Source organism: Pocillopora damicornis, chromosome 5, assembly GCF_964200805.1.
Source record: "Pocillopora damicornis chromosome 5, jaPocDami1.2, whole genome shotgun sequence".
NCBI lineage: Eukaryota > Metazoa > Cnidaria > Anthozoa > Scleractinia > Pocilloporidae > Pocillopora > Pocillopora damicornis.
The window spans coordinates 3,227,753-3,251,436 of record NC_142674.1 but is presented as its reverse complement, the minus strand read 5'-3'; the positions used below and the strand labels follow the sequence as shown (position 1 = coordinate 3,251,436).

At 36.9% G+C, this 23,684-nt stretch overlaps 2 protein-coding genes across 5 annotated transcripts; both read right to left on the bottom strand.

Moving 5' to 3' along the window:
- Positions 1 to 376: 376 nt before the first annotated feature.
- LOC113669334 (C-reactive protein) lies at positions 377 to 10,172 on the bottom strand. Of its 3 annotated transcripts, XM_089208000.1 has the most exons (8): positions 10,066 to 10,172; positions 8,274 to 8,400; positions 7,672 to 7,886; positions 7,296 to 7,329; positions 5,728 to 5,968; positions 4,603 to 4,903; position 3,945; positions 377 to 554 (listed from the first exon to the last, which is right to left on the bottom strand). In XM_089208000.1, the coding sequence occupies exons 2-8, from the start codon at positions 8,374 to 8,376 to the stop codon at positions 469 to 471; spliced, it is 981 nt and encodes a 326-aa protein (XP_089064126.1). In that variant the 5' UTR covers positions 8,377 to 8,400; positions 10,066 to 10,172; the 3' UTR covers positions 377 to 468. The 3 variants fall into 3 exon arrangements, with proteins under 3 accessions (XP_089064126.1, XP_089064125.1, XP_089064124.1); XM_089207999.1 differs by lacking the exons at positions 377 to 554; positions 10,066 to 10,172 and adding an exon at positions 8,732 to 8,750 and having other exon boundaries at positions 2,700 to 4,903; XM_089207998.1 differs by lacking the exons at positions 377 to 554; positions 10,066 to 10,172 and adding an exon at positions 8,522 to 8,546 and having other exon boundaries at positions 2,700 to 4,903.
- On the bottom strand, positions 876 to 2,761 carry LOC113669356 (uncharacterized). 2 transcript variants are annotated; one of them, XM_089208001.1, is made up of 3 exons: positions 2,650 to 2,761; positions 1,722 to 2,036; positions 876 to 1,154 (listed from the first exon to the last, which is right to left on the bottom strand). In XM_089208001.1, exons 2-3 carry the CDS (start codon positions 2,026 to 2,028, stop codon positions 991 to 993), a joined length of 471 nt encoding a protein of 156 aa, XP_089064127.1. In that variant the 5' UTR covers positions 2,029 to 2,036; positions 2,650 to 2,761; the 3' UTR covers positions 876 to 990. The 2 variants fall into 2 exon arrangements, with proteins under 2 accessions (XP_089064127.1, XP_089064128.1); XM_089208002.1 differs by having other exon boundaries at positions 1,722 to 2,033; positions 2,650 to 2,720.
- Positions 10,173 to 23,684: the final 13,512 nt, after the last annotated feature.

The following is a 23,684-nucleotide window of genomic DNA, read 5'->3' as shown; positions in this document are numbered from 1 at the left end:
ACTCAGATAGTTTTCTACAGAGCTTTCTTTTGAGAATTGCAGAAAAAAAATGATAGAAATAAGCTGAGGACAATTTTTTTTCTGTTTCCTCTTGATGCATTGGCATGAAGAAGTTGATTCATAATCCTCTCCTGGTTACAGCGATAACGAGACCCCAGGCTTACTGTAGTCATTCTAGCTAGTTTAAGGGACTACATCCTTTGGAAATTTTTGTATGCGCACATTGATTTCCGCCAAGGGTAAGTATCACTTCTCCCAAAGATATCATGGAATCCGTGGTGAATAAATTTGAATTATTTAAAGCTGTAATAAGCTTGATTACGACTGCTATAACTTATGAAGATCAATTAATAAACCAATTTGATGTCGTGGCATATAAGTATGGTATCCTGCTTCTATTTTCATTTCATGTTTGTTTTCAATGGTCCTGGGTTGCTATTCAAGGCAGGATAAAGGCATTCTGTTACGTCATGGCTCACAAGACGCTGGTGAAGTTAGTTTGACATTCCCATGCAAACCGGGAATGAAGTCACTCCACCTCAGAAAGTTACCGACTCCAAATGTAAAGAAGAAAATTATAATTAACTTGATCCTTTTTTTCGTATGTTTTTGTTGTTGTTGTTGTCGTCATTATTTTTCTATGTATTTTTCTACTTCTATATCTACGTCTTTGTAAGTTTGGAGGATTTTGGTTGTGTTCCCATAATATTTATTTGATTTTCCCTCCCCTGAGGCTCCGTTATATCCATATGAACACGAACCTCCCCGCCCGGTTGGCACTTAATTAGCAGTCAATATCCTATAATCCACCTCCATGTCGGAGAAAGACGACTGATCCCCTTCCATTGCCCTGAAAACCATGTGATCTACCCAAAATCCTCCATACTACTCCTCCCCACTCCCCTCTCTGCGTCGATAAATTAAAAAGGCTCAGGCAAGTGGACTAATAGAGAGAATGAAAGAAGCACCCTATCTTTATTACGGATAAATTTAAGGCGACTCACCTTCTCGGTTCATGTCACAGTAAAACAAAAATGGCTTTCCACTCTCATTTGGATCCAACCAGTATTTAGTGCTGATGATGTCAGGACCTTCGCTCGCCTTCACTTCCTGGCAAGATGATGCTGGCAATTCTGGAATGGAACCAAGGGGAACTGAAAGCCGATGGACGTGCGGATAAATCAATCAATTCATGCTGTTAATCGTGATTTACTTCATTAACTCAGACAGCATATGACTCTAGAAATGATAGTACTATTTCAGTAGTCGAAAGATGTATTGTTGCTTTATTTCATATAACCCGCAGTGTTTTTGGCTCCATAGAAAAGTAGAGAAAGTAGATATTACGCCGTTAGCAAATGCAAATGACTGAAGATCGAGACGCATGAAATGAACCCTTTCAATATCTGGAGTTCCATTCGCGTAATTCAACTGAGAATGAAGTAAATACCTTCTTAGAGACGCATAATATAGTTTATTTTTTCGTCAGAACGATTGACGAAGGGCTAACGCTCGAAATGTCGGCTTTGATTCTCTTTACAGAGACCAATTTAGGCTATCAACTCAGTTGAAAATACTAAACTCCCTATAAACTATAAAAACTTGTTTTCATTTACTCCCAAAGGTTATACGTTTTAGGACTTCTCAAAGAGTACTTTTTACGACCATATTAAATTCGTTTCAGTTGAGAAAAAGAAAATCTATTTTAGGAAAGTTTTTACCTCTTTCAATTAATCTTCTGATATAAAACCACGAAGTGTTGGAGCGAAGATTTTCAGGTCTTGCTTCTTTGGTTCGGTTGTTCAGTTCACAAATGTTCTTCTCCATGTGGTAGTTATAACTTTGGCAGGTTATTTCACCTAAGCATTTGGCATCGCACCTGCTCGGAGCTGTGACTGTCATGTTCTTAAACACAAAACCTCTCAGAGCGACACCGGGCATGTTCACTTCTGTCCTGCATTGATTCTCAGCAGTTACGAGGCTCAGGTGAAAGGTGAAGAGAAGAAGAGAGTGAAACATACGCGGCATTTTTCCTACTGAATCGACCATAAACAATAGTGTTAAATATTTAGTTTTGCAAATCATTTTGTTGTTTACATCCACCTACATTGGAGTGTCAGTTGCTGAGTTTATCTAATAAGTTCATTATTAACATCCACTCGCGCAGTCAGACAGTTAGGCAAGCAGGCAGGCAGGCACTCTATCAGCTAGCTTGGCAGACAGGCAGTGAGTAAGATAGGGAGGTAGGTTTAAGTCAGTTAGGCAGGCAAGCACGCAGGCAGAAAGGCAGGCGAGAAAGCAGGTAGACATTAATGTGATCAATCTGTTTGTCGGTCGGTCGGTCGGTCTGTCTCTCTGTCTGTACGTCGTAAATTTAGTACTTTGGTCAGTAATTTGATCAGTCATGGATGAGTCAGCCTGTTTGTCTTTCGGTCGGCTAAGTCTTTAAGTCAATCTGAGTGAAGAATCTTTCCAATTCGGAGTCTGTGTCTTGCTCGACTGATACTTGTCCCTTGCCCCAAGCGCATTAGTCCCTTTCAGAGTTTAGAGTTTCGATCATAGTTGAATGATATCGGCAGATATAACAAATATATTAAAAGTTAAATATTAAGTGATATGAGATATGATATTCAAACTGAGATACTGTACCTCATTCAAAGTCCTAATCTAACCAAACGCCCAAAAGACAGCTACATGACTTTATGTGTGACAATACGGACTACGAAGTGTTTAATGAGCTGTCAGAAGGCTTATGAAAATTTGCTTTCGCATTAAAATTTAAAGCTAGCATTACCATACTGCTAATTTTTCGTGAAGGCAACTTTCCGTAGAATATCAGACATCTTGCACGCAAACAAATAGCTGAAGTATTAATCATTTTGAAATTCTTTTTTCAATCCTGTGTTTAAGAGGGAGAATCTAAACTGGCTAACGAGTGGAACTTTTCATTGAAAGCTATAAGACACGAAATGATTCTGCCGTGGAACTGAAAGCAAAGATGAAATTAAAAAATAATGAACTAGAGGGTGAAACCACATAAAATTTATACAAAATAATTACATTTAGCCTTAGTTAATCTCTTGCCAGATTAAAGAGATATAACCAGCTACATCTTTCCAAAGACACACACGGTCTATTTACGTCATTTTCTTTAGTTATTTGATCTGACTTGCCAACGATACGGTCTATATCATTTATAAGCAAAGAACTCTTATCATCCAGAAGGTGGTAGTATACTAGAACAGATTCAAACAGTGTTCAATTGTTTGAGCTATGAAAAGCGTGCAACACAACAATAGCTAGAATTAAGGTGCAAATTATACTTCTAAATTAGCTTAGTAATTAAACTTGCTATTGTAGCTCTCCTAATGAGAATGATGGTATTAATTTTTTACCAGACGCGTTCGTTGTAAACCTTATTTTCAGTGAGGCCTTGTTAAAGAATATACATCTATTCCAACGATAGAAATAAGCACGCAATACATAAAGAAGCTAAGAAAATTACTGAAATAGCTTAATGATGAGAACTTAGGATACCTAAGTGTTACAAGTTATTACAACAGATATAATCAGAGTATAAACACTTTAACTCCCATGAGTGGCCAATACAGATTTTTTTCCTTGCAACATAAATACAATATCAAGCAGAGAAGTAATGAGAATAAAGAAAAATATCAATCAGGGGATTATTATTAGTTGATCAAAAACCAAGTTCTCCAAATTAACATCATAAGAATTGCATACCAGAAAGTAATTAAGTTGGAGATCTTGGGTGTGAAATGGTTGAGGTCGAGAAATAGATATTTTCTATTTCATGAGATCCAGTTTTGGGAGTGAAACTGCTAAAGCCGAGAAATGAATATTTTCTATTTCATGAGATTCAGTTCAGTGAGATTCAAATCCGATATAAACCGTAGAAAAACCGCCACAAGGGCTCAAAAAACCCTAATTTCGTTCAACAAAGTGGATATTTTTTGATAGAGAAACTGGTCAGGAATGATTCAGCTGAATTTTTTGAAATTTTTTTTCAATAAAACATCTCTTCTTTAGTTTTAAATTAGTTAAAGGACTTACATTGTCGAGAATAAGAGAAGCAAGAGCGAATTAACGTAGATCTGTGATTAGGATGATTTTTATTATAATACGTTTACACTAATTTTTTTCCGTGAAAAATTACTAAGAAAAATGGTGCTCAGAAATAGCTACATGTCGCATATCCATCATAACGGACAGTTCCCTAAACATCTACTCGTTTACAGTTTCATTAAGAGTAAAACATGCCCGATTTCCCCTTTTATGTTGTCGTAGCGGTGGTCGCACGAAGCCGGCTCCCGCGTTGTTCATTCCTGTTCCGTATTTTGTTCCACTGGTACGCAAGATATTAAAAGGTGTAATAAAATATTCGACACAGAAGTGTATGCTTGGTTAACTTGCACTTGTATTCGAAATTGGTTTAGGAAACTTTATCATCATATTATCATCAACAAAAACACTTCTGCGTACTTGGAAATCACCTTATAGGTGGCAAGTAATTGGAGATGTAAGGCTCACATTTCCGTTTAAACTTGATGTGAAATGGCTCCAGCTCATGAAATTGCCGACTCCATAAGAACAATTTTTCGACAATTCATAAATTTCCTCAGCCGTCAGAGCTCTCTTCCACATATTCACCCCGTGCATTTGACCAACGAAGCTTTGTTCCTGCTCAAATCCTCCACCATAGTCATCTTGATCCTGACCCAGAATAACAATGCCATTACTGGGGATCACTTCACCTGTCAGAAAATCGCTGCCACTTTGTAGAAGTGAGCCGTTCAAATAAAATTTCCACGATCCAGCGGCGTTCTCCCAAGAGGCGCATACGTGTAGGAATACGTTTGCACTATGAGGCACATCTATATCACTAGAAGAGGATTAGCTTATTAATAATTATTTATACATAAGTATCTGTAAATACTTGATCACACTAAGCTGATTTATTCCTTAGCTTTGTGGGAGACACAGTAACTCTTGCATTTTTGTTGAGCAAGATTCTATACTCTTTCTATGCTTCTCTTCATCTGGGAGTTTAAATAATTACCAGGAAACTGCACGAAAAATTTATGACAGGTTTGAGGGAGGAGTGGGTGGGGTGATTGTGGGGATGCATATCAGGGGCAATTCGGGCGAATGCGTTGCGTAAGAGGGTTGAGGATTACTTTCTATAGATAAATACTCCATTTAGAACGGGTAGCATTGTTCATAGTCGCTTCGCACTTTGGAAACCAAGATAGACTCTGATGGAGCGACCCTAGTTCCTAGTTTTTGCGTGCTCATGTTACCAAAGGCTCTTGTAGACAGATCTGATACAAGTGTTTTTAAAGGTGATTCATTGTCAATTACAAACAAATGAATTGATTCCGTATCATTAACCTCCCATCGGCTTTAGCAAAAAACATGAAACTTTCGCAAATCCGAAATGTTAACACTTCCTTTTTTGACCGCGGGCACGCAATGAAAAAAGACAGCGGTTCTGCACATCATCAACGCTATAAATCAGTTTAGGGACCATTTATTATCCATCGCCTAGGAGACTGGGGGAGATTGGAAATTCTTTTTTTAGAGGGAGGGGGGTAGGGAGCACATATCCCCCTCTTGCCATTTGTATAATGATCTGATACAAGTGTTATCAAATGAAAGGGAATTTTATTCATGTTGCTAAAAAAAACCTGAGTCCGTATCTCTTACCTTACGTCTCCTTTAACACCAAAAATGAATTGGTCAACGTAGTCGCAGATTAAAATTTCGTTGGCTTCTTCTGTTAGCGAGTAGCTGAAAAGGCATCCACCATACGAAATGTTGACATTTTTCGACCACAAGCACACAGTGAAAGCCGTCAGCGGTTCTGCACAACTTTGAACATCCAGGCTCACATAATTTGTCACGGCCTTGCTTGAAAAAGTAAGCTGGAAATCTGTCAAATTGGCGTCTAAAATCAAACCGGGTAAAAAGAAAAAAAAAGAAAAAAAAATTATGTAAGAAGACTTACGTAATTATCAATGAAGAAAAAATGATAGGCAAAGTTTCTATTTGTCAGGGAACCATCTGGAAAGGTTCGCTTTGGTTTATGGGAACTTTTAACGTCTTAAGGGAGAATAAAAAGACAGAACGTGATTCCTGACTTACTGTGACATTTTTAGTGGTAAAGGAAAAAAAAAACCATAAATGGAGTAAGAGTGAGGTAAAATGGTAGGATGCCCCTGGGCCATATCAATTATATAAATTACATTCAAACAGGTAAATTCAAAGTATGTTCTATGGCCATATTCTTAAGTCGTTGTGATGTTGCTCGCTCCACAAGCCTATTATACGTTATCAAAAAGGGATTTCATCCATACGTTCATTTTGGTCACTTTCTTATTCAATTGTTCATTGGTGATGATCAAATTCCACAGTGCGTTTCTCGTTCAAGCTGACCTTGGCGAAAAAAAAAATGCAAATTTACAGTAATAATTTTCCTTGCGATATTTTTGATGGTGTCCAAAATAAGCGCCCTTTCTGAGCTCACAGTCTTCTGTTGCATAAGGCAAGGTAAGGCACAAAGCGGTGAGTAACCGAGAAAACTTTATCAGGTAATTAAATTATTGAGCCTGGTGTTATTTGTAATGGTAATAGGATTTAGTGGAGTCCAACTCGGTCTGTAATCATAGGGGTGATAACGCGGGGTCGTCCGATTTGTTTATCACGAGTATATATGAACGGAATTGGACAACACGAAGTCTTACTACCAATTAATCATGAAAATTATAAGAAAGGGAAAATTTGCTTCAAAAGACTGACGATGGAGGCATAAATTGTTTAATTGTTTGATGGGTCGATTTAAACTACAACTTTGAATGTGATTGGCTTATTGAACTGTCCGATAACAACTTGGGAAATGAATTAGCGGAAAATAGTAGTTTTTTAAACAAATCACAATCGAAGAAATTGTAATTTTTATGATTATATTTTTAATCGTAAATGGTAGTGGTTTTGAGTTGTTGGACATGGTAATAGTAATTTAAGTATACGTGAAACTGGTTACATTTATAATGATTAATTTTTGATATGCTTCTCGTTAGTTTGGATTAAGGCCCACTTCTATCAGTAAGTCCAAAATGCAAAGTTATTAACGATGTTAAGCCACTAACTGGCCATGTAAATCACTTGCACGGAAAGCAATATCTGAAACTAGTCGATGCTTTTAAGGATTGTTAAGAGGGAAATTTAAACAAAGTAGCGCTATAGAATAAAGACAAAAGGTTTAAGGAACTCACCACCTTCTGGACAAATGCTATCGCAAGATGCATTCTGGAAAGACATAGAATCATGTTAATTTTACGCAACTAGATCGCTACCGACCAACAAACATTTACTTGTTTTTAAGACATAATTTCACAGGATTAACCAGAGAGAGTTGATGGCCAGTAATTGCTGTTTGGATCGTGATGCTGTCAGAGGTTTGAACCACTAATGTTCAAACTTACTGTGAAATAAAAATGGGTTTAATCATGATCAGTGAAGCATTCCATTTGCAGGAGTGCTCCTCTTCAGCTTGAGAATGCTTACATTTTCTCGTTCGTTTGCGCTCAATCAGCTATATGGAAAGAGCACTGTGAATGCTAGCCATTAACATGAACAATCTCAACTTACATAGTCTTCGTAGTATTTGAATCCTGTTTTTTGAATCATATTACGGGGACACATCTTTCCTGTGGCGGCGTTAAGTTCACACAGCTGAGTCGACGGAGGCGGCAAATATTGATAGTTGTAAGATAAACATCTCTTGCGCTCAAGACAAAGGAAGTGGCAGTCTCGATGGGAAGTAACTTGATGAGATGATATTACATGACTAGAGAGAGCATGTCCTTGGAAAAAGTAATTTGGAACAAACTGAGTGATAATATCACGAAACTTAAGGTTGATTCACCCCCCTATTTTAAGATCAGTTTCGTTCGGGTGAGAAGATCTCGGCTGCTTACAAGTGGTTCATAGTTTAATTCCTGGAGTGCAGGCAAAAGGAAAAAGTAAAGATCAATCGTAGTGAGTAAGTCGACCAGTCAGTAGGTCTATAAGTCAGAAAAAAGTTTGTCAGTTAGACAATGTGGCAATCAGGTGATGAGGCAATCGGCCGAGATACAAGCAAGGTAGTCAATCTGATAGACTATCGGTTGCTGGCCCAATCACATAGCTTTTCGATCAGTCTCAGTCAGTCAGCCAGCTAACCAGTCGGTGTTCAAAGCAATCTGCCGTACCTTCAGTGGCAACGAAGACCCTTCTTTCTGCGCACGCACGACACACGTAGACAGCCATTTCAGCCATAAGAAGGGAAAAGAAGATCGGCCTTAATGTCCTCATCTCTGTTTAGTCACTGACTACACTCTACGTTGTTCACAAGTTTCAATTTTGCATGAGGAAAAAAAGAGGAAAAAAATAAATTGCTAGCTTTAAAATAAAATTTAAAAAAAGATTCCCACGTAAAATTTTTTTAAATAAACTCCACCTCACTACAGAGCTGCTTCCATTCAATTTGCATGTTTGAGTTTGGAAAAGGACCACATTTAGAAAAAAAAAGCTTATGTGATTCTGGTGAAGATCACTGTATCCGAAGTCTCTGCGAGCTGGCAAGATTCATGTTATTTGCATGACATTTAAATGATTTCACCATACTTCTGTTTTTCTTTCCTGAGCCAAAAAGCAGTTCTTTGCTTACCTTATTGAAGGAACGAATTATCTCAATTTTTAGTCACTTTTCTTAGATCGCTTCGCTGAATTTGACTTAAAATAGAACAAGACTTGGAAAACATTAATTAAATAAAGGTTTAAGATTTAAGATGCATAAAAGTTAAAAAGTTACGTAACATCTCTAGAGCAAAAAATCTGACAAAGAGAAACACTTAGAATTTTGAATCAATATCAGTACCGCAGGACGCCGTAAATAAAGTTTTCATATTTACAGTAGATCTATTGCATTATCGACAGAATAGGTGGTGGTAACGTTGCCCAAGCAATGGAATCCTGCTGTTCGTTACATTTCAATGAAAAACTTTAACTCTTGAAACTATGTTTAAACAATTATATATGGCAAATCGACTGAAGTACAGAGTACGTAATAAATAGGTTCCCTGGGAAAACCTCCCAGCTAACAGGTGCAGTGTATTATATGCATAGGAAAAAATTAAAATCATGGCAATTTTATGCAAAAAAAGGACTTAACAGAACTGGTTTCTTTAATTTTTTTTCGCTTGGTCCCTTGTTTCATAACATCTTTTAATATGGCATTTAAACATTAAGATAAGAGACAAATAGAAAATTTGGAGAGCGCAAAAGATGGCGTAGCTCGAGGCATATTGGGCAATAACTGTAACCTCTTGCCACATTCTTCATTTCTCGATGGACCAGTTGTTTTATAACATTTTAAAAACTGTAGCTTGAATTTTAGCTAATAACGCTCAGGTAAAAGTTTCCTCTATTACAACTGAGTATCTCTTTGCGTTTAAAACTTTCACTGTAATACAACAGGAACCTGTAAGATACGCAAAATATCATGATTGCTCTCATTTAGCCTGGCTTTTTAGAGTAGTAATGATTTTATACAAGCCATTCTGACTGAGTAAATTCTTAGAAATCATAGTCCAAAAAATTTTATTCTTCAGTTTACCAACGATTTTCCCTGCAGCATGTTTTTGAACATATGCTATGACGGCCATAAAGTTTTCAGTTTTAATTAACAATCTGCAATGTGTACTTGCAAATACTTTTACAATTAAGTGCATCGTTTTGATGTCATGAAAATCCTGGCAGATTAAAGATTTTTGACTTTGCAGACCTTCGAGGGATTCTTCATACTTTTAGCGTAGCTAAAGTCGTGGATAACAAACTGAATCAGTCAATATTCACAATTCAAAGTAGGATGAATATCGATTTCGATATCAGGGTCTCGTATAGCGATTGATAGATTTTTAGTTAGTATTTTGAGAATAGCACCTTACTGAAAAAAAAAGTATCCCTGAAATTTAACTACAGTAAAATGATGATATGATGTACCTTTTTAGACGATAACTAACTTGACGAAAGCTGACAAAGGTTCCTAAGTACAATACATGGTGAGGACGATAAACTTTTGTCTCTTGTACGAAGTTTTCTAATGAATTATACATCAAATAGCTACATTAACATCCTTTTAACTGACAAACCAACTTATATCACATTTTGTATCGCAGCCAATCAGGTAGTGATTCGAGAGTAATCAGGAAACAGTATGAGGCTACTCTAATTAAAAGTTTACCTTTTCACTTTTCCAAGTAATGTATTATGTGGTTATTGAAATTGTCAAAAAGCCAAATGTAATTTGCGTTACATACACGTTTCTACATACACTATTTTTTCCTTAAGATTATTTGGCTGATTACCTTTCAACTGTTTGTAATTATAATCTTTTATATCCTAAAAACCAAAAGAGTTCTTCTTTGAAAGCAAGATAATTATTCATAAAGGAAAAACGGGTTAGTATGAAATTGCAATGTTTCTCTCTAAAGTTTCCTAAAGCTTCCTTAGCTTTCCAAGCCACTTTAGGAATCTAACAAAATAATTAGTCTATTCGTGGCCGGCTAAACTTTTAGGAAATTATTTGCAATTGTGAAATGAAAACCAAACGAATTTATTTCGAAAACCTCCTACAAATGGCTTAATCATTTCTGCGGCAAGAATGAAATCGTGTTGACATTACTCTCTTTCACGAACTCTTTACAATGCATCAATTTGCTTAAAGGCTATTCATTATTTAACGTCTGGGAAGCAAAAACGAAATATTTATTAAATTTACATAGTTCTGAAGGACATAGAGCTTACTCGCACGTAAACGGTACACTGTCACAACCAAAACTTACAATTAGTATGATCTCAAAAGAACATAAGTACTTCTTAACTACAAGGAAAATTGTTAAATGTCCGATATCTAGTAACAAGTACAGGTCTTGCAACAACTGATCATTGACAGTTTCATCTGAAATTGAGTGTGCCAATATTTTCTTTATGTGCAATATTTTCGTCCTTGTTGTTTCCTCTTGGACCAAGCAGAAGTCGTGCGATTTCGTAACACGAGAGCAAGAGATGATATCCTCTCTCAGTACATACAAAAACAGAATGCTTTTGACTTAGCTTCGCTTTATTTGTCAATTTTTATACAGTCAACTCCCGCTATTGCAGACACCCCGGGAGGGGGGGGGGAGATAGATAGATTTAGTGTCCGTTATGACGAGGGTCCGTAATAGTGGAGTGCGAGAGAAAAACAAAAAAATTTTGTCTCTAAGCAGACGCCTAATACGCAAACATAAAGTTTTTAACGTGGCCTCACGAACCGGAAAAAGATCTGGCTACGAGCAGGAAATTCTCATACTCGCACCCAATAGAAGAAAGGGTTTCTTTGTTTTCCTTTATCTTAATTACGCTTTTTATCACATGAGTCAGGATTTGGACGTAGTGCCCGCTATAGCAAGAGAAAAAACAAGGGAAATTTCGCGCTAGGAGCATAAAAGTGTCGCATTTCCGTGTCTGTAATAACGGGAGTTTACTTCAATCATTTCTTTATGCGTTTCGCCGGGGGGCGGGCCCTTGTTCGCAATGGCGGGGTGTCTGTAATAGCGAGGTGTTCGCAGGGCGAGAGTTGATTGTAGGTGTCCTTGAATTGCGAGTCAACTCGATGGTAAAAAGCTTTCCGCTTTCTTTCATAAACTTACCGTCCGTGAATCTCCAGTTACAGCAGTAAAAATGTTCATTGCATGCCGGGCGAAGACAGTCGAAACTGCCTTTTTTATACACTCCTCTTTTGGGAATGTTTATCGGGCTCATCTCAAGGAAAATTTTGAAATTCAACATCTGTTATTAGAGTGGATAGGCGAGAGGTCCTGATATTGTTTGATGTTGCTATCTCCTCAGAATTAAGTAGAAAAAAGATATGTTTACTTGTTTGTATTTTTTCAATGATGCGATTGATTAAAAAAATTGATAGGCTAAATAAAATACATAAAGAAATTAAAAAGTTTAGAGACAGTGGTACACGTAGATAATCGTAGATAATAAGTATCCGCATGGGAAACGAAGATTTGTTCGTTAATTTACACGAAAGTGGACGGCTGGTAGCATCTCAGTCTTATCGGCACGGAATATGCAAGAACTCACTTTGATCTTAATACTGTCAATCAATCGTGATAAATGACATGCGGCTTGGGATGTTGAGCACCTGACGAGCAACATACATAAGCTTGCAACTAGCAGATATTCGCAAACATAGAAACTAATAACGCCTTCTCATTACCACGGTTTAATGCCCACTCCAAAGCAAACCTAAGAATAATTAGAAAAGTGCAACACTACATGTATTTCTCGTAGTATTTGAAGTGAAGCGCATTATATTATATTAGTACCGTTGATTAAATATCACAGACTCAAGGAACTCGTCCACCTCCTGATCAAATCCTGTCGCAAGATGCACACTAGAGGCAAATAAAATAATATCAATTTTATTCCACCTAATTGCAAACAAACGAGTTGCTAACGAACAAAAACCATCTACTAGTTTTTTTGACAAAACTTAAAAAAGATTTTTCAGAGAGAGTTGATGTCAAGCAAATTAGATCAGTGTCAGGATAGAGATGCCCTCGATGGTTAACAATTACTGACCGACACTAAAATGTTAAATATTTTTAGTATATACCACACAGATGGCAAAAATTAGTTTGTTTCTTTCCATATACCGAAAAAGGGTCGGAAATCAAACTACTGAGACGCGCGATTTTGTCTCATTGGCTACTTGGAGGTAAATATTAGGTGCTATTCACTTCCGAACTAGCCAATCTGCGCGTGCGAAAAGCACTATTCACTTGTGTGGTGTATACTATAATTTCAACAATTGCTTTTTTTTCAACTCGTAAAAAAGTAAACCCTCTGGGTAGAGCATTCCACTTTGCTTGGTACTCCCTTTTTTAGCCTGAGATAGTTTACATGCCCTGATTAAATTGCGTTCAGTCAGCTATGACGTGAATATGAATTAGCCCAACTTACGCAGTCGTAAAATTTGAATCTTTTCTTTTGAATCATGTTCCGTGGACACATCTTTCCCGTGGCGTCGTTGAGTTCACAAAGTTGACTCGATGAAATTGTAATATATTGATGATTGTGTGACGAACATCTCTGGTGCCTAATGCAAAGAGAATGGCAGTCTTAATGTGAAAGGACTTGGAAGGATGGAATTACACTACCAGTAAGGTTATGTCGTCAGAATAAGTGACAAAAAAGGAAAACATTATGTAGTCATCATAATAAAATATATTTTAAGTCGTCTCAGATAACAAGCGCAGCGTGTGGAAAACTTTCATACAAAAAAAAATTACTTCTCTGTTTATAAAGTGACAGAATATACGGCAATCTAGTTATCGTCGTTTCTTCGTTTTATATCCAACAAAATTTACTGAGCCTGAGGCGAATAATTGTTTCAGTATAATTGCTCTAGTGCTTTCGAATTCTTTTGTAAATTCCTTTTGTTGTTGAAACCATTCTGTCACAATTGTTCTGATAACTCGTGTCGAGATAAGAATTTAACAGGTTTATGTGAATAAATCACCAAAAACTTCATATCTTACTTTTGAAAAGTGTAACGCAAAATTTAGCTCTTCAAAATACGGTATTTATTCGATTAAACGTCGGGGCGATTATTAAATTTTTCGTGATTCGAGTGCGACGTTTATTCAAGGGCGGCGTTTATTTGAATCCGAACAATGGAAGGTTAACTGACCATTTTAATTTTTAAAAACAGAAACTAACCATTAGACGAGTCGTGGAACATCGCGTTTGAAGTTCCTCTGTCAAAGAATCAAATTCTATGTTAGCGGGACTTCAAATGCCGTGTTTAACAAATTTAGCCGAAAGATCTTACCAGATGTCACCATATCTAAATTGATTCAATATGTAATTTCTCAGTCTGTTGACCCCAAAATAAGTGTATTAACACGAGGTTTAATATCACACGCAAGGTATAATAAATTAATGTATTTGTCATTGTGGTTCACCAAAGTTTTTCAAGGCGGTGGTGAAACAAATTTCGATGTTTATAAACCTCCACTTGCAAAGAATGGTGAAGGAATGTACTTTATTTGAAGGCATACGCACTGACTACGCGTGACTTCAAGGTATCAATTCCAATTACTAATTATCATAACCTACAATTAATTTCACTTTTCTTTATTATTGTGGGACAGTTATGTACTCGTGCTTAATATCTGTTGATTAAGCTAAAAACCTGTAGATTTTATTGAACTGATATAGTGTTCGTTCCTCAATCTGTTTTTTGTTTTCTTGGAGAGGCACAATTCAAGCGACTTGATCTTGGCAGTTCTGTTCAAGACAATCTTCCGACCATCAAAATCCTTTCATTAATGGAGGGTGAATTCTTCTACTTTGCTTCTCCTCGGTTGTCGCAATTTATCTATTGTTATCATGCTTAGATTTATGTCGTGATCTTTCATTATCTCCATCTATTGCTTCGTGACTGTTTGTGTCCTTTGGCATATTGTGGTTTTTTTTGTCATACAAATACGGCTTGGGGATTTTGTTTTGCTAGTATTTTTTTAGTCATAATCATGCAAACTTAAAATTGGCAGAGGAGCAAAAAAAAAAATAATAATAATAAGGATAATTATATTAATAAAAGGCAACATATGAAATCCCAGTGAAGTTAACAAAATGCAGAGTGATTTTCAATTGCTTCAAATTGTATTGAAATAGATTTAATTTCCTCACTCGCTAGATCTGAATATCAACTCCCCTTACTGTTTACCATACCTTTCGTTAAGTTTTAGCTCTACATCTTGGTATTACTTGAAAAAATATCTTTCAATCGATATTTATTTTTGTTATTTCATCAACTTTCTGCTTGACAACGTTTGGATATCATATGGACAAATTTCACGTCGGTCGCTCGGTCGTCAAGCATTTGAGTTTTAAAGCATGGTGACATTGAAGCTGCTTATGCGTCGAAGGCGATTTTTTGTTAGATATAAGGAAACCTTAAAGGAATACTTTGCTTGAGCAGATTAATACTGGAGAAAAGACCCATAGGTACTGCAATTAACCATCTTGAAAAATTTAGGCTTTAGTTTTCATGATGCAGAATTCGTTTAAAGTTGCTTCATTAAGCATATCTAAAGGTATCGCTGTCAGTAAATACTTTTCCATATTCATATCTTCCATTCGGCTTCTCCATACCTATTCAGTTCTGCGATAATTTGAAACTGTGTTTTTTTATAACATTGTGGCTCCATGATTATTCGCTCACTGCTTTAATTTGCTTTCCGAGATCTAATTCGGCGTCCTTTTTGTGGCTCACATTTCTTGTCCTTTGCTTATTGTGCGTGCGGGGGAGGCGGGATTATGTAATTAGTGTTTGTCTGTTAGTAAATGTTTTCGTCTGTTCGCCTACGCATCTACAATTAGTCTGAAACTTTGAGAGTGCTTTTGGTGCGGTTTTTCACGTCGGTGAACCACACAGGATGCGATAGGAACGCCCCAGAGAGTCTGGAATTGGTCTGAGCCATGATACTTCAGTATTGAATCCATGATTTGTTATAATTAGCATGCACGGTATGTTGTTTTTATTTAAAACATAGCACAAATTCCTCACAGCAGTAAAGGATTATGTGAAGCTCAGTGAGTTTAAACGATCTTTACAGCTGTTGATAGAGTAAAATTTCCGCTTAAGTTCCCGTTAAGTGGATGTCGTAAGGTTTCATAGAGAACACCGAAGAACTGTTTTTCCAACCTTTTTGATGGCCAAACAGAAAATAGTATGAGTCATTTCAAGCACCATCATTAAATATAGTTTAGGAGAGTTATACCAAGGTGGCTTTCAACCAATCTCTGCTCGTGTTGAACCTCGCCTGTGATTGGTCCAGATCTGGCGACACACAAGTGTTTTCAAGCGAAGAATTGAGAATTTGACGAACGTTTCCTTCGTCAAGTTATCCAAATTGTTTTGTTCATTTATGAGAGTGAAATTTTTTTAAGATTTGACGCTGACAACGCTCTTTCAGTGACGTTTCAGTTTCCGGGTGAGTATTTGTCTATCAATTGTTGTGAAAATTGTTTTTGTCTAAAACTGTTGATTCGTGATTTTTGTGAACCATTTTCAGGGTCTTTTTAGAACACCTTGGTCGAGAAAAGGCCAAGTTGAGATAAATCATGTAGAAACAGTCTAGACACAAAGGGTAAACGCCTATTTTTTTTAGAATTGTAGTGCAAATTAATTCTTGATAAAAAAAATCAATTTCTTATTTATACCCATTTTAACGCTAGAAAATACTGGCGACACAAGAGAAAATATCAGCGAGAGTGATATTTTTCTTGCGTGTTGGTTTTTCTACCCAGTTTCAAGGACGAGTGGACACACCTAATGTAATAAATGAGATATTTCCTTTCGAGCGTATCTGTTTTGATTACATTTATTCTGCAGTAGTTTTGTTTGCTTGTTTTTGTTTGCGTCAGAGAAGTCTAAAAAGTCGTTAATTATAATATTCTCAATTTCATAATTAGCAAGTTAGTACTACTGCAATACATGAGAGAATAAAGATCTTGTGTCTTATATGCCACCTCGATATCATAACTGGTACATTCGAAGGATTTATGTCTGGTTCACACAAAATTTCCAATTGCGATCGAAGCAATGCTCGCTGTGTGCTTTTTGAGTCTGTTATTTGAATAAATATCGCATGATGATGAGGCGTTTATTCGAGGGCGGCGTTTCTCAATATTTCTGCCTTAAAAGGGGGCCTTTATTTGAGGGTGGTGTTTAATCCCTGAATACGGTTGTATTTTTCTCTATCGCGTTTATCACTTCCTGCTTAAGATCGACAAAACGCGAGGAAGCCAGTTTAGTGCCCCTGTCATAATCAATTCGCGCCAGGTGATTATGACGAGATATGACGCAATCCTCGACAAATCAGAGCGCGTGCATCTTTACAGGTTTATAGTTACCAGAGCAATTCATGATACTAGTTTCGTGTCATATCGATAAGAAGTGTTACATAACACCACTTAACACGTTGAATGAATTTTGGCACAATATCCGCGAGCTAATTAAACCGCAAAGGCGACGGCGACAAGAGCGTGGCGAAACAAAAGATTTAATGAGCATATCAGTACGTAGCTCAGTATGACGTTGAGAGGTTGGCAGCCCGTTGAAAATTAAGGTTGAATGATTTTAAAATATAAAGTCACACTTTTGTTACAGTCACTTTTTGTAGTAAGGTACAAGTAATATTTCATTCAATGCATTCACACTTGAGCAGAGAGTTGATGGTCGTTACCCGTAATTTACTCTCTGAGACCACCCAGTGATGGTCTGTTGTAAGAACTATTTTAGGCATCAGTTGGCTTTCGTCAGTTTGCATAGAAGCTTAAATTAGAGATTTTCTAATTGTAGAATTAAAACATATAGTAAACATGGAGAGAAACGAATTCTTTTCAAAATATGAAATGGACGTTTAGTTTACGCAAGATTGAACACTTAACCCTTATATCCCGTGTGTGATCAAGACAGAATTGCTGATTGATCCGATACCAAATTCTCCAAACCAACATAATGAGAATCGTTTGGCAGACAGTAAGGAGAATTACTAATGAGATCTTGGGAGTGAAAGGGTTAAATTTGTCGACATTGATCAGTTTACTCCCACAATTAGATGGTTCGAAATGAAAATACTCTTATCGTGGAGATTGCCTTGACAGATATGAAATGTTTCAGAGCCAAACTGACTGTGCAGTAAATAATTCAAATCAACTGGTAGTATCCAAATAGTCTCGGCTCCGCGTAATCCTGGGTCATTAAGTCCTTTCAAGTAGTCTTTGGAATGTCTAAGAACAGTGAGTCCAGTTCGCAGTTCATTCTTTTAAATTTGTCTCCTACTGACTAGGTTTCGTCTGAGGTCACGTAAATCTATTATCGCTTTAGCAGTCGGGTTTTAAACAAACTTATCATCTTTTGCCTTATCTTTTAAATTGACAGCATGGTGCTAAGTCTTAAGAGACAGTTATCGAGAAATGATATATTATTCGAGTTTAACAATATCCGATCACTGGGGCGACAGCTAATGATAAGCTCTGAACAACTAGCTCTCGCGAATTCTAATATACTGAAAGCGATAGCGCTTACAGTTACATACACTCGTCACTTAAAGGTAAGCCTAACTTGTAAACTGATGATTACGTATGCGTTAAATTCATCTGCGGTTACAGGCGAAGAACAGGGAGTAAGATATAGTCCTTTATCGCTAATATAAATCCGAGCCCTATCTTCGGTGTGTGTTTCTATCTACAATTATTTTACATTTTACGTTAAGTCAATCGAGAAACACGTCTGTTTGGTGTCCGAACACTTTATTTGCTTGAGTGTGTCGAAAGCTATTCGCAAAACACTTTGAGTATTAACAAACTTCCCTTTAAAAACATATTGCATCTCGATGTTTTGTGGTGTCTATCCTTTAGACAAAAGCTGTCGTTATGTGGAAACAAAACTCTAAATAGCGGTTTTCCAGGTTAGAGTGGCGACGGATAGCCACTTATGAACCTTATGGGAAACAGATGTTTTACGATGAGGAAATCATGGGTCGGTTCCTTAAGGGTCCAAAATAGACTTTTCCAATCCCGCAGCTCTTCGCTAAATTTCGTTCCATGCTACCATCCCGCTGCAATTAACATTTTCATAAGGATCCCGTCTGGTTAAACCTTAGTTGCTCTTGTAGTTCATCACCAACTGATGGATAAACTATAGCCTTTGATAATGTACTCTCGTTATTGAGAAAATTAAAGACTTGCTTAACGCATATTTGGCTGGCTTACAAAAACAGTTAGATTTATCAACGATCTTAATCAAACTAGAGACCAAATTCGATTCTTTTCAAGTTATCCATCAAACAAAAAAAGTTATCCTTCTTAGTGCTAAAGGTCTGACAGTAAAATTGCATAATTCACATAATAGATATTCTTTAACAGAATTATTCACTGTACAAGTTGTAAGCAAGGTGAAATAACTGATGGCATAATCGCATGTGTGGTCTGTTTGACCACCCAGGAGTTGTGCGTCTGATGCCAATTAGCTGTCATCAACCAGAATAGACGTTTCCGCAATATACCCATGTGCACCAACAGACAAAGCTATGGTCAAATATTTAGCTGGTAATTCTGAATGAAAATAAGGTTGATTGAAAGTTTAGCTTGCAGTCCAAAATGTGGAATGCAATCAAATTGAAACCATTTGATTTTAGATGTAAATGCCCTGATGAAACATGCAAGCTTTGTGTAGCTGATCAGTCGCGGTTCAATTATTCGACGGAAGTACTAACTAGCGTTTTAAGAGTTATTTAACGAACAAAGAACTCTGAAGTTGACCAGATGGCCACTGTTCATGCAATGGTTGCGGTAATCCAATGATAACAACTGTATTGACTGCGAAAGAACGATCAGTACAGTCGCATTCGGGAATGTTCGAGTCCACGCGGAGGGGTCTAAATTGGAGGCAAAGCACTGAGATAAATAACTTTATATCCTTATCTAGCACCTACCAGGTATCATTTAAAGAATCGAGCTATTGGGTAATTTGATTGGAATTGCTGGTTATTGATGGGGTATTTTTACTGGTAGGGTATACTTTTGATCAACGTGGGGAACTGCACTTTTCTTATCTGGCCGAGGCCAAAAATAAACGAGCCAACTGGATTTGGTCGCATGATGTTTGATATCAAATAAGCCACTTGAACTACCTTGAAAGGATTCTCTTACGCTGAAGATTAAGGTGAAAAATGTATCAACTGAAAGTCGTTAATTTTCTTGTTCTTATAAAGTTCAATTCTGTAGAGTGACACCATTTGAAGTTCGATTTAATGACATGTGCTGAGAGAAATTCAGGCGTCTCTTGAATAAACAATTTTTCTTCCGACCCAAAAGTTATGTTTGGTAGTTCTTTCGCGCTACGGTTCACAGGTCTTCACAAGGACAAATCCTTTTTGCAGTTATCACTTCCGTAATTTTTAGGTTAGTTGAAGGTAATATCGACAGTTATTGGCTTTTTAGCCAGACAGATATAACAATTTGACGGAATTCTAGGTGGAACTGAGTGTTTATGGAAAGCTTTTGTTCGGTTATGTTCATGAATGCCAGTTAACTTACCTGCTGTAGCTTAAACGCATTTTACACCTATACCTAAATACCTATTAGGAAGGAAATGTAACAAAAGATTAAGCTTTAGTTCATTGAGAGCATGTAATGTAACTTTTTTTTAGTCTTTTTCGAGTGTTATGCGCATTTTATCATGATTTTTAATGTTAAAATGCGCAATAAAAGCAATAAAAATTGTTATTATTATTATGATTAAAGTGAGAGTGACGGAGAAAATTGTAGTTTTAAAATATATTCACGAAGACGTAAGAAAATTTCAACGTCCTTGTTAGAATAAACAAGGCCTAAACAGCAGAATTTTACGGCAGCGTGACCGACAAGTTGAGCAGAAAGACTATGGCAATATAGAAAGGGAAAGGTTGCAACAATCTGTTAAAACGTTTTTTTCTTCTTGACCCGTGGTATCTCTTTCAAATGAGGGAATTGGCATGCATGCGTTTCCGCACGCGACGAGAAAACAGACAAGCGTTATGAGGTTAATCAGTTATTAGGTTAAGTAGTTATCTCCATTTTGCACACATTTTAATAACTCTCGGAGAATAAGATGGGTTTTGGCATTAATTATAATGGTTTTATTTATTCCACGGCTCACAAACTAAGTACAAAAGCGGGAGCAATTAAATCCTACGGAAGTGTATGAAACTATGGAAATTTGGGCTACGTAACACAGTCAAACTACCGGCCTTATACTCATGGACAGGAAGTGAAAACCTGACAAAGGCTAGCTGGTGTACTGCACTACGCAAAAGCCTGCTTTTATGGAAAGTCACATTACTATATTATTCAGAAAGATCGGCTAAAGCGTAGATTAACAGTCTGATTGCACAACAGCGTAACACTTTGTCTCAGTAGGCCGCTATTCAGATGAACATGCCAACTACTTCGTTTCCCTTCTAGAGATTCCCTATTTAGAGAGATGCACAGCAGGATAATCTCTCACACGCTGACAGTCTCTCTCTCACACGCTGACATGCTTGACATCAAGCAATCAGTGATGTGTTTACTTACGTTTCTACTTCCGTCCGCGCCCATTGAGTGGTTTCCCATTGTGCATTGAAGTTTAGTCATCATCTCTATCTGCGGAAACATTGTATTAGCTGTCGCTAACGTTAATGTTCAACGAGAGAATTTCGATTCAGCTACTGGGAAAACGCTTGTAAAGTGTACGAAGCCTTAGCGGGTTCATTCTCGCCAAAGCTAGGGACTGTTTTCTAAGAATATCAGTTGTTCTAATTACTAAGAATATCAGTTGTTCTTCCGCCATTCCTGCCAAAGGAGTAGACCAGCAGCAAGGGAAGACTTAGTCTGAGAAGACCAAGTGATTAAACAAGATTTGGGTTTCAGAAAGGTACGATCAGGAATACACTCGTACACTTACATTTACAGAGCATGTATAAGTTAAGCGTTGACCTTTGAATGTCACATTTTGCTTTTAAAAGCTAAAATTCATGTGCTGCTTTGGTTAAGTGTTTTTTTAGTACCTCAAATTTTGTTATGAGTTGTTGATCAATTCAGCAATAGTGTAGATTAATCGCAGCTGGGAGAGACCATCTTACATACGTATGACCGTTCGTACCGAGCAAAAGAAGCGTCTCTGCCTTTTTTAGGAAGTCAAGTCACACTAGAATAAGAAATATTGTAAGCTTTGAGGTCGGTAAAGAAATAGAGAAAGATATTTTTCGTCTTGTCACGTGAGTGGGACAAAGAAAAAATTCTGAGTCCCTATGAGGAGTCGAACCTCAGACCTTCGGATTCCGCGCTACGATGCTCTACCACCGGTACTCTATGGTGAGGGAGATCTATTACGAAGTTCATATGACACGCTTCCTGCATACTGTTAGGATCAGCAATGTCGATAACGTCATTTTTGTAAACAGCATAGGAAAGATGGTAAGTTCTGAGCGCGGTAAAGAAATAGAGAAAGGTGTTCCCGTCTTTGTCACGACCGTGGGACAAAGAAAAAATTCTGAGTCCCACGAGGAATCGAACCTCAAACTCTAGTCACACTAGTCTGCTTCGATCGAACGAGCACAGCATTATATTCAACATGCAAAGCTCCTAAAGTATCAGGGGTTGTTGAGTAAGGAGTTTAGTATAACGGATTGCAGAATGTATAAAGAAATATTTTTGAATAAATCTCTGAGGAGAAAGCACTGTCAAAATTATTCCTTTTAAAGTTGTATTACCTTTCCAGGAGAAAGTCCGGTACAGATGCCTACAAGTAATTTGTTGATTATAATCATCATGATAACAACTACAAAATTTGCAAGCGCTATTATCGTGGTTGCTCTTTTGGTATCAGAAGTCAATGAGGATGGGGTATTCGGTACGTAAGCCTGAAAGTTTGAAGAGGTTTTTTCTCCCTCTTCTTCTCTTTTGATAACTATCAAGCTGATTTCATCAGTCTCTTAAAACAAAGAAAAAATTGCTTTAACCTCAAGGTTTTAATATTCCTTTTTATCTGCCATGCTAGTCTACTTCTTTAGCTGAACGATTCTGGTGTAAAACCAACCTTTACTAGGAATTTTTTGTTTTCCTCGTTATCTGTCTGCTTGAAGAGTGTATTTAAAATAAAAACTTTAACTCTCGAAACTATGTTTAAACAATTATATATGGCAAATTGACTGATGTACGGAGTATTAATTTAAACCAGTCGAACCAAATAAGTAGATTCTCTGGGTAAATTTCCTAGCTAATAGGTGCAGTTTATTATATGCATAAGGTAAAAATAAAATCATAGCAATATTATGCAAAAAAGGACTTAACATAACTGGTTTCTTAAATTTTTTTCGCTTGGTCCTTTGTTTCTTAACATCTTTTAATTGGGCATTTAAACCCTAAGATAAGAGACAATCCAGTTATCGTCGTTTCTTCGTTTCATATCCAACAAAATCTACTGAGCCTGAGGCGAATAATTGTTTAGTATAATTGCACGGGTACTTTCGAATCATCGTGTAAATTCCTTTTGATGTTTAAGCCATTGTGTTACAATTGTCCTGATATCTCATATCGAGATAAGAATATGACAGGTTTATGTAGGTAAATCACCAAAAACTTCATATCTTTCTTTTGAAAAGTGTAACGCCAAACTTAGCTCTTCAGCATACCGTATGTACTCGATTAAAAGCCGCGGTAATTATTCCATTTTTCGTAATTCGATTGCTGCGTTTATTCGAGGGCGGCGTTCATTTAAAATCCAAACAGCAATATGGTAACTGACCATTTTCATCTTAAAAAACAGGAACATGTTTTAGTGTTTGTTTAAAAGTCATATATTTTGTTATATTGTTCTCAATTTCACAATTTGTAAGTTAATAGTACTGCAATACATGAAGTGAACAAAGATCTTGTGTCAAATATGCTTTCTCGATATCAGAACTGGTACATTCAAAAGGATTTGTGCCTGGTTCAGTCAAAATTTCTAACTGTGATCGAAGCACTGA

Coding starts and splice junctions, on each gene's coding strand:
- LOC113669356 (XM_089208001.1), bottom strand. CDS start 2,028: ATGCCGCGTATGTTTCACTCTCTTCTTCTCTTCACCTTTCACCTGAGC. Junction 1,155..1,721: donor CAGAAGATTAATTGAAAGAG/GTAAAAACTTTC, acceptor ATCGGCTTTCAG/TTCCCCTTGGTTCCATTCCA.
- LOC113669334 (XM_089208000.1), bottom strand. CDS start 8,376: ATGAGGACATTAAGGCCGATCTTCTTTTCCCTTCTTATGGCTGAAATG. Junction 7,330..7,671: donor TCAAATACTACGAAGACTAT/GTAAGTTGAGAT, acceptor ATGTCTTTCCAG/AATGCATCTTGCGATAGCAT. Junction 4,904..5,727: donor GGTGTTAAAGGAGACGTAAG/GTAAGAGATACG, acceptor ATCCTCTTCTAG/TGATATAGATGTGCCTCATA.